General features: G+C 35.5%; 1 protein-coding gene across 1 annotated transcript; it reads left to right on the top strand.

The window, feature by feature from the left end:
• Window positions 1–6506: 6506 nt before the first annotated feature.
• LOC149847532 (amino acid permease 2-like) lies at window positions 6507–10927 on the top strand. The gene is made up of 6 exons (XM_089994168.1): window positions 6507–6588; window positions 7166–7399; window positions 7701–7794; window positions 8575–8935; window positions 9619–9846; window positions 10499–10927. The coding sequence occupies exons 1-6, from the start codon at window positions 6507–6509 to the stop codon at window positions 10925–10927; spliced, it is 1428 nt and encodes a 475-aa protein (XP_089850294.1).
• The last annotated feature ends 391 nt before the right edge of the window (window positions 10928–11318 follow it).

The following is an 11318-nucleotide window of genomic DNA, read 5'->3' as shown; positions in this document are numbered from 1 at the left end:
TCCAATCATTTCTATCCAATGCCATGTCCTCGGTGAGGTTCAAAGCATTCATATCCTTTCCTATCATCTTCATCCAAGTCTTCCTAAGCCTACCCCGACCTCTTTTAACTAATATATTTTCCCATTTCTCCAACCTTCTAACTGGAGCATCATTAGGCCTTTTTGTAGACATAAAATATCAATCTTTCTCCTACACATAACATCTACTAACTCTACCAACTTACCAGTTAAAGACCCTATGTTCCAAGTGGCTAACCTAATTTTATGGTCTTGGACTAACTTCTTTACCCTCACCTGTCCAACAAAGTGAGGGAACCCTTGCCTATTTGACACCACACCCGGGCACCGGTGTGACGCGTCGCATCTGGGCGACGACCTAGCAACCCTTGCCCATTTATCACTGCCTTCGGGCCTAGAGAGTACAGCGCGTCGCTCAGTAGGGAACGCCCCAACGAAATTCTCATATTGGTTCATTTTCATAAGGTATGACTAAGTTTTTATGCTGGCTGTCACAGGCCTACCGCAACCCTCCTCCTTTATCCGGACTTGGGACCGGCAGTGTATAACTAAACAGTTATACACAGGCGGAGTTTGTGTCGGATTTTCCCGTGATTGAAAAATCAACAGCCTACATTTAGAGTAGTTTATAAAATATTTAGAGTAATTTATAAAAAGCCACCTAAATCATCAACAGTTTATGAAAAGTTGTCCTACATTTTGGTTATTATATTTGACTGCCTATTTTCATCTTAAAGCATTTTACATACCCAACAAGGTATACACTGTTGTTTTGCCTTTTTTTTATTAAAACAATGTATGCCACCATCTTATGTTTCTTTAAACAAATTAATAATAAGGGCATTTTAGTCATTTTATTTGACAAAACAAAGATCAATGTATGAAAAGTTGTCCTACATTTTGGTTATTATATTTGACTGCCTATTTTCATCTTAAAGCATTTTACATACCCAACAAGGTATACACTGTTGTTTTGCCTTTTTTTTATTAAAACAATGTATGCCACCATCTTATGTTTCTTTAAACAAATTAATAATAAGGGCATTTTAGTCATTTTATTTGACAAAACAAAGATCAATGGATTGTTCGGGTCAAGCACATTTTTGTAATGTAAATTACAAAAGTAGCAGGCTATGTGTAATTGCTGAAACATTAAGCTGCTTTGTTCATGCATCAAAAACCCTTTGTGAGCTTTATCGAAATGAATGCCTGCTATAAATGATGCCCTCTGCTAAATCTAACTTATTCCTAATTTAAGGATATCGAAAGTATCAATAAAATAGCCTTCTTCTGTATCTGTGAGATGTTTCATGGTTGATTATGTTTAGATATCAATGTCTTGACATCCAATAACATACCCTTAAAAGAAAGGGGGAGAAACAAACCAAGTTGAAAGTTATATGTTAAACTAGGTCGTGAATTCACTCCTTTCAAACGGTAGCGATATGGTAGAGGTCCTTTGGTTTATATTTTTCAATAAAGAAAACCAATTGTGTATACTCAATCTATTTTTAGGAATACTTTTTTTAGAATGAAACAGTTTTCTTGAGGAATAATTTTTTAGAAATAAAAAAATTTGAGGAATAATTTTTTTAAGAATAAAAACTTTTTTTGAGGAATAATTGTATATACTCAATCAAATTAACACTCAAAAGAGTCTCATCACTAATCACAGGTAATCTTTTTGCTTAGAACATTCTCAATCATTGAATGTCAATGCTTAAGAGATATTCAAAACCTTTGTAAAGACAAAAAAAGGATATGAAAGGATTCATTCCTCAGAAGATTCAGTAGAAAAGCCTAATAAAAGGGAAGCCTTAAGTTACATGCACACACACAAGCTGGAGTAATGTTTGCAACTCCCAAGTGAAAAAATGTAATAATATTTGTTTTACACATTTGACCCTTCAGCTATGATCTACATATTAAGTTTAATAGAAACTAACTAATATGTCATATTTTACAAGGATTGAAAACTCAACAGCCTGCAATGTAATAAATTTTTAAACCTCAAAAATACATATTTTTCACTAAAAAATCAAAAAGATATGTTCCAAAGCAGTGGCAGAGCCACAGGGGCACCAGGGTGGGCATGTGCATCTTCTTCGTTGTTTTTTTAGGGTTTAGGATTTTATAGCTTTTGGGGTTTTTTAAATTAGCAATTAGGTTTTTTATTTTTTATTTTTTGCAAATGAGATGAATGCAACATTAGTTTCTATGTTTTTAATGATAGCATGAGCTATGAATATTTCATTAGGTTTTAGGGTTTTTTGTGCTTTTTTTTAAGTTAGCATTTAGGTATTTTTTTGTTTTTTCATTTCAATCGACATTAAACTTGATCCTATCTTAATATTTTAGGATTCTTTTTCAATCACTATATATATATATATATATATATATATATATATGTTTTTTTAGGATTTAAGCTTTTGATTTAGTTTTTATTTTTTAAATAGCATAAACCATGAATGTTTCATTAAGTTTTAAGGTTTTTTGTGCTTTCTTCTTTGAATTAGCATTTAGGTATTTGTGTATTTTTTCATGTCAATCAACATTAAACTTGATTTCACAAACTTGACTTTAGTTATAAACTTAGAATTTTAAGGTTTTTAATTATTATATATATATGAATGATGTTTGTTAGGATTTATGTTTTATATTTAGTTGTTTTTAATAGCATGAATATTTAATTAGGTTTTAAGTTTTTTTTTTTGCTTTTTTTTAATTAACATTTAGGTGTTTGATTTTGGTTTTTAAATGAGGTGAATATTTAATTAGGTATTTTAGTATTTTTTATTTTTAATTAATATTAAGCATGATTCTGCATGCTTATTTTTAATTAGAAATTTAGAATTTTAAGGTTTTTCCAATTAGCATATATATGTGAATAATGTCTCTTTAGGATTTAGGTTTTTTATTTAGTTTTCATTTTTTAAATAGCATGAATCATTACATTTTGGGTTTTTAATATTTTTTATAATTATCATTTAGGTATTTATGTATTTTTCTTTTTCTTTTCAATCAACATTGAACTTGATTCCACGTGCTTGATTTTAGTTACAAACTTAAAATTTTAAGAGTTTTGCTTCTTTAATTATTATATATATAGGATTTTTTTTTTATAGCATGAATATGTAATTAGGTTTTCGGTTCTTTGTGTTTTTTTTCTCCTTTTCATTGTGCATTTGTGCCCACCCTAGTTTAGATTATTGGCTCTGTTTCAACGGTCGGTTTATGCTATTTTGACCATGTTGAACACATTCATGAGATCGGATTTGCTCAAAACAACCCCCCTCTATGAGTTTCAACTAGAGGTTTCCTTACCAAAGAGGGGAGCAAATACTATCCCTTTTAGTATTTGGCAAGAAGCAAATCCTATTGGGGAACAAGAAAAATAAAAAGTTATTTTCATAAGCATACTTCTCTTATAATAAGGCAAAACTAGCATACTTCCCTTATTTCATTTTTCAAAATCAACCCTCCTTTTTTGGCCAATCACGACCAGACTATTCTTAGTTACATGACAGAAGACTGCATTTATCTTAACTTTTTGAAATATAAGAATGATTTTCAAATATAACAGGCTTGGGGAGAAGGTGCTGACCCGTTCGTCCCAAGTTCGACTCTCACTGAATGTGCGGGTACCTTTCAACAGTGGGCTCCGTAAGAGCTTGAGTGTCGACCTTGCCTGGATATTAAGTGCTGTGGTGGGGAACTTTGTCATGAAAAAAATTGAAAATCAAATAAGGTAGTAATCTTTCTCAGGAATCGCTAGAATATGAGAACTAAAAATATGGGCATTTCCAACAATTTTTTTGCAAATCCAACACTGTGAATGTGCTTAGCATGGTGAATTTGATAGGAATCAACCATTGGATCATATATTTTTTGATGAAAAATGTGATTTTTGAATGCTTGAATATTTTTGAAGATTATAAGCCATTGATTTTAAAGCCTTAAAAAAATCTTGTTTATGCATCAAAATAGGATAGGATGATTCAAGAGTGTCATCTTATAAAAATAAACATAGAGAACACATCTTTACAGTTAGATTCATGAGAACCAAAAAAAAATGAAAATCGTGGTTCACAAGTCGGTTCTCATATTTCCAGTGATTGTTTTTTAGTATCTTCTTACGGATGATAATGAAAAAAACTCTAAAAATTAACTCATTAATTGTGCTTTGATGTTAACAAAGCAAATTTTAAAAGTGGCTAACGGCTATGGGCAGTCATGCAGCCAATCATACTTTGCCACACCATATGAATGATCTAACTGCATGTAACACATATCTTTTCTCGAGAAGCATTCATTACACTGAAGAAAAATTGGGCCAACCACTTGCGGCCACGTGTCTTCAGTGGGAAGATATCGTAGCATCACATGCTCAAGGGTAGTTGGTCAAATGGGATTTCTCTCATCCACTATGTCATCTCGATATTCATAGTTTCCTTCATGCAAGTTGTTTCTATCAATATTTACCGCAATAGATGGCAGACCGGATATGTGATCTGTGACTCTCATGGACGATATGAATCCAGAGAGCGGCTAACAGTCAATCACCTGACAGCATTTCATGTGGGTCCTGCACACTGTAGATGTGGGCCCCATGCAACGCTGTCATGTGATTAGTTAGCGTCACTTAATTAACCATGGCACTTAGCCGCTCCTTTGAACTCAGCGCGGACAGATTCAGCATCTTGGAGAAAGATCATCGAAGCTCGATGAAAATTTTACCGGACTTTTCTAATTCATCGTCTGTTGTGATAGAGGGTTCAAGGGGAGATCAAGTGAGTAGAATCAATAGATGTTTGGAGGGATTAAATACTCCAAGAAGTCATATATATATATATATATATATATATATATATATATATATATATATATATATATATATATATATAAAGCAACTCTTCCGACGATTATGGTCATATGAAAGAAGCATTGTGAGATCCATACCGAAGGAGTTTAATACCCTTGAGAGGTCTCTTGAGACTGGCAACTATGGATGAAGACAGACACTGATGTAATATGAGCCCTGATTGGGTATATATATATATATATATATATATATATATATATATATATATATATATATATATATATATATATATATATTCAGTTTCTAATAAACAGGTTGGAATCCGCCTAACCCCAACTTTCCATGCCGAAAAACAAGTTTCTTGTTCAAATCATGACTTCATCAAATCAAACTCTATAGATGTGACTAGGGGTGTCAAAGAGCCTGATTTAATTATTTGGACCCGACTCAAACCAAGCCCTGTAGGGTCCGGATATAGTGATAAATAAGAGACCCCTTTAAGATTCGGGTTTAGGCTCGAAGGTCTGATTAATACATGTACCTGGGTATAGTTTATAAAATTTTATATTAGACCCGAACCCAGTCTGAGTTTTGATTAAGACCTATAATTTTTCAATATAAAAATGATAAAAAATATAATTTTATCGGGTTTGGTTAATGTAGTTTTTATTGGGTCCGAGTATGATTTTTCTTATAGTGGACCCGACTTAATACCATATTCAAAATATGATCCAAGTTGAGTCCAAATCAAACACAACCCGTTGACACCCTTAAATGTGACATCAAACTGACAAAATTTTTGTGATTTAAATTTTTTTTATTGTGGACATGTTGAATTCATCTGTAGGGTTAGAATTGCTCAAAACAACTTGCATCGTAAGATCTAAAAATAGAAAGAGCACCCGATTAGACTCAATACCATACTAAAAAATCTGATCCAAGTTGAGTCCAAATCAAACCCAACCCGTTGACACCCCTAGACGTGACATCAAACTCTATAGATGTGACGGTTAACATAATACAAGATTTTTGTGTTTTAAAAAAAAATTATATTTCATTTTTATTGTGGACATGCTGAATTCTGTAGGGCTAGAATTGCTCAAAACAACTTGCGTCGTAATATTTTAAAAAGAAAGGGCACAAAACTCAAAGATGGTTGGATGACGTAAGGGATGAGCGAAACCAAACTAAATTGCCCTGTACCACTGCCATGCATGACGCCACGTGGCAGCCTATAATTGGTGAAAGTTTTAAAAATATACTACTGTAACAATGTACCCACGTGGCATTCCTAAAACGCTCCACGTTCTACATAGGAATAGATGGCAGTCGCACGATACATCCTGATCGTTGGATCTAAGGGAAAGAAGCAGAGGAGAATAAGGACAAAAACTAATTTCTAGCTTTGGGAAGTGAGGTCAGAGAGCAAATCAATAAATGTGTGCTTAGTTGTTAACAAAGTGGTGTGTTAAATGCGTGCGGGGGAGGGTCGAGGCCTCCTGTGGACCTTGCTTCTTCTGCTCGTGAAACGTCTCCCAGTGCAAGGAGAGCAAACCATCTCCACTTTTTCAGGTGGTAGCAGATTCATTGTAGATCTCTTGTCTTGCCTTCTCTTCATTCTCAACTAAGGAGAAGTTAGAGAGAGAGAGAGAGAGAGAGAGAGATTATGGATGGTGTAGTGGGAAAAAGCCTGGACCATGTAGAGAGAGAAAGTGAAGAGTTTGAGGATGATAACCATGTTAGAACAGGTAAGGTTTCTTCTCAGCAGTTGCCAGAGCTTTTAAGTACTTGAACGCTTTGACATGTTAGTAGGGGGTCCAGTGTGACCTGGCTTGGTCCTGAACCAGGACTCCCCATTTTCCCAGTGGGCTTGGTCCGACCAGTATGAGTTGGTTATATTGTCTCAAAGGCTTGTCCCAGCACTGTTAAGTGTTGGTTAGGTCATTGTAATTTTTCTTGAGGCTTTGCAGCCATGGTTGCCCTTGAGAAGGTGTTCATATTGCACTAAACAAGTCCCCGATGGCAAACTTCTTCTGTATATTGCAACCGGTGCAAGCCTAGGCGTTCATGCACACACACATACACATACAGGATTACACAAAAGGAGTCCATTGCTTTGTGCAGTGCTACATTGTTTTATTTATAACCCAAAGAAACCACACGATCTCTCAGCCTGCCATACCTACGGTCGTAGTGCCGGTAGCGTAAAACTAATGCTATTTGAATACTCTCTCTCTCTCTCTCTCTCCACAAGCATGTTTTTTTGGATTTGTTTCGTTGGTTTTGCCTTTTTTACAAGTGGTGGTTGTGTGGAATATATAACAGGGACGGTTTGGACAGCAACAGCTCACGTAATAACAGCAGTGATAGGGGCAGGGATTCTTGCATTGCCATGGAGTGTTGCTCAGCTTGGTTGGCTCTTTGGCCCTCCTATCCTCTTGGCCTTTGCTTGGGTCACCTACTACACCGCAGTCCTTCTATCAGACTGTTACAGGTACCCTGACAAGATCTCAGGGAGGAGAAATTCTAAGTACATGGAGGCTGTCAGTTCAATCCTAGGTATTTGTTACCCACATAAAATTAACACAAACACATTATTTCTCTTGCTCTTATTGGTATCAGTATGTCACTGTAGATGTATTAGTAATAGTAATACTTAATAGTAGGTAGATCAACTTTTATGGAGCTAACCTTGCCTATGTAAAATCTTGACTTTCCTAAACGAGAAAAATAGCGATCATCACAACAAGATGTTGTGTGCCTTTGGAGAAAGTGAGGCCGCTTTCTCATGATTTAAAATGTTTCTAGTATTTTCATCAAACATGGGAAGGGAGAGTTACTTGATTCCTTTCATTGGCAGGAGAAAAGCAGAAAATGTTATGTGGAATTGCTCAGCATGCAAATCTGTGGGGAACCATGATCGGATACACTATTACAACCGCTACGAGCATGATGTGAGTGTTTAGATTAAAAGCTTTAATTTGAGCTAGAATTATAATCCTTCTTAGAGAATCAGTATACTTCAACTTTCAAGTCTTATTAAGAATATTCCATCGAGTTTAAGCTGTTCTCAAATATTAATTAATCATTTACAAAAAAGTCACCTAAATCATCGGTAGTTTATGAAAAGCTGTCCCGCATTTGGATCGTTATATTCTACTGCCTACTTTTGTTTTAAAATACCCACCAAGATATACAATGTTGTTTTGCCTTTTTTTTAATCAAAACAATGTATGCATAAGTCATTTTGTTTGAACAAAGCTCAACTGGATTGTTTGGGCCAAGCACATTGTTGTAACGTAAATTTCAAAAGTGAGGCTAAGTGTAATTACTGAAACGTTAGGCAGCTTTTTGTAAATGACCCTTAGCGGGTTTTTTAAATTACTCTAAATTTCGTGGGGCCCATAGAATGCACGCCATTTCTCTCTCTCTCTCTCTCTCTCTCTATATATATATATATATATATATATAGGCACAGATGAAAAACAGAGAATAGATCAAAGTTCTCTGCCTACTTACTGACCATATTCTGTCTTGCTTTAATATTTACTTGGGCTTTGGCTCTCTGTGTGCATGTGCTAGTAGGTCAGCTCCTTTTAGCATAAAATTTCTTACTTCTTTACCTAATTGTCGCAGTAGATTAGTAGATTCATCTCAAACAACACGTACATGCACACACTACATTTATGTGAACAGGCTAACGATAAACCATGATTTTCCTGAGTTACAAACAGGGCAGTGAAGAAATCCAACTGTTTCCATAAACACGACCATGACTCGAAGTGCCGGATGTCCGGCAACTCATACATGATAATTTTTGGATTGATTGAGATCATACTGGCTCAGCTCCCTAACTTAGAGAAGGTTACATTGCTCTCAGTCATAGCAGCAATCATGTCCTTTGCATACTCCCTCATTGGTCTTGGCCTTTGTATTGATAAAGTTGCAAGTAATGGCAAACTTAGAGGATCTTTAACAGGAGTTAAGGTTGGCACCCATGGTATGACTGCATCCACAAAGGCATGGAATGCCTTCCAAGCCTTGGGAAACATTGCTTTTGCATATACATTTGCTCCTCTTTTAGTTGAAATACAGGTATGTCTTTTTATCTTTCTGTTTTTCTCCACACTACTTGATTTGGTCCATGAATAAACTTGCTATAAGCTGACAAGCATAGTAACAAATATCGACAATATTTTGAAAATATCAAGAGAAAAACATCATATTTTGGTATTACAATATTTTGAAAATATCATGAGAAAAACAAACAACTGCCACACATTGGAAAACCTCTGGTTCTTGTGATGTTCCATCGCCTTGGTGACATTCATAAGGCGCCCCTACCGGATGAATGAATCCCTTGTGGCAACATTTGCAGTTATATTTTTGTACGTCTTTATTGTTGTTTCTTTTTACATACTATTGTTCCTAATTTCTTAATCAAGTTATTTTCCGATATTTTGCCCATAAAAATGTGAGGAAAAACTTATAATTTCAATTTCTCATGAGGTTTTAAACTTTTGTCACTATGGCCGTAAGGCAGGGTCTTCAGCATCTTAAGATGATCATTACAACATGTTTATATGATGCAAATGTTGAAGAAATGTAAATCAAATGTAAGAAGAGCTAGGCATTTGCATAGACAATTTTAGACTGACATAAGATGTCTCCTACTTCTTTATCCTTCTATTTCTCTTTAAGCTTAAAGTTTCATAAAATAGTTTCTATTCAGAAGATGAACAAGATAAAAAAAAGTTTGTGAAAATTTGTGTATTTAGGATACACTGAGATCACCCCCACCTGAGAACGAGTCCATGAAGAAAGCTACTCTGTATGGGATAGGTGTAACAGCAATCTTCTATGTAACTCTGGGCTGCATAGGCTATGCAGCTTTCGGAAACTCGTCTCCTGGAAACTTCCTCACCGGCTTCGGATTCTATGAACCATACTGGCTAATCGACGCTGGCAACATCTTCATTGTCATCCATCTTGTTGGTGCTTACCAGGTAAAAAGGACTTGTCATTCTTGTTCTTTATTCTGTAATGTAGGATTTTTTGTATAGCACATTATGTAACAAGGGGAGTGTGTCTTTAGATGGTTGTTTTCCAGGCTATAGGTTATAATTGACTGTATTTAACAAATTTGTGCATTAGAGAAGACATTGTTTATCTCCCTCATATTGGAAGTGTCAAAAATAATATAATATGCTTTAGTACAGGAAATAAGCATAATGTGTAACAAAGTTTTCGATGTTGACCATATGAGGCATAGTTCGATTTCTTTTATGCTCTGTTTGGTTTTCTGTTTACTGATAGTTATACATTCTGCAATGTTGCTTATTCTTAAACAATCTGATGCAGGGCTGTAGGAAGGCCGTTTCTTAAGCTCGGAGATTCGATACCAAAACCAATCTAGAGATCTATAATATCTACTAAAACTGAAAATCATAACAATATCCAGAAATTATAGAATGTTTTTTAGATATTTGTTAGTTCTCTTGTTTCTGTTTTTGCAGATGGCATATCCAATACTTTAGCTTCATAGTTTGGTTTTTGATATCTAATCTGTGAGCTCCAGGAAAGCCTTTCCTGCTGCCCTGCATCACAATCCTACACAATTAATTAATTTCACCAAGGAAATACTGCTTGGTGAACCAGGTATTTGCCCAACCAGTTTTTGCCTTTATGGAGAAGTGGGTTGCATCAAGGTGGCCTAGATCAAGCGTCTTAAACAAAGTTTACAAAATCAAATTGCCCGGGTCGAACACTTCGTTTACATTTACGGTTGCGAGGCTGATTGTTCGCACGTTGGTTGTTATGCTTATAACAATTGTTGCAATGATCCTACCATTTTTCAACGCGATCATGGGCTTGCTCGGTGCGGCCACGTTTTGGCCACTAACTGTGAACTTCCCAGTGTCAATGTACATGTCTCAGGAGAAGATCAAGAGGGGGTCATTCAGATGGCTTAAGTTGCAGATCTTGAGCATGGTCACCTTGGTTGTCTCTTTACTTGCAGCTGTTGGCTCAGTGGCTAGTCTAATAAATAGCCTTAAGCATGTTGTTCCCTTCAAGAGTTATTATTAGCAACTGACAGACTGTTCATTGCAGAATCTGCTAGTAGTATTGGTTCTCGTGGTGATTGATTAAGGGATTTATGATTTCAAGCTCAGTTTAGTGAAAACATTTTGGTTGCATCTGAAAGTGATGCTGAAACTTTTAAAGTCCATTAAAATGTGTATGTTCAAATGAGGAGGCCTATCATTATCTATTTAGATTATTTTTTAAAGTGGAAGAATTTTGCTTGACCAGACTAGGAGCAACATGTGGACCCTAAACCAGGACCTATTGGATCTTGGGCAGCCACAACCTGTGACAATCCTGGATTCTTGATCCAGACCTAAACAGCCAACCAGATCAATTATAGCAGCTGGGTCTGGATATGCATTAAATTGGTCATGACCTGGATCTGAGTGAG

The sequence above is a fragment of the Nuphar pumila genome, chromosome 2, assembly GCF_984573655.1.
Source record: "Nuphar pumila chromosome 2, dmNupPumi1.hap1.1, whole genome shotgun sequence".
Classification (NCBI taxonomy): Eukaryota; Viridiplantae; Streptophyta; class Magnoliopsida; order Nymphaeales; family Nymphaeaceae; genus Nuphar; species Nuphar pumila.
The sequence above is the reverse complement of the archived record's forward strand: the minus strand, read 5'-3'. Positions and strand labels throughout refer to the sequence as shown.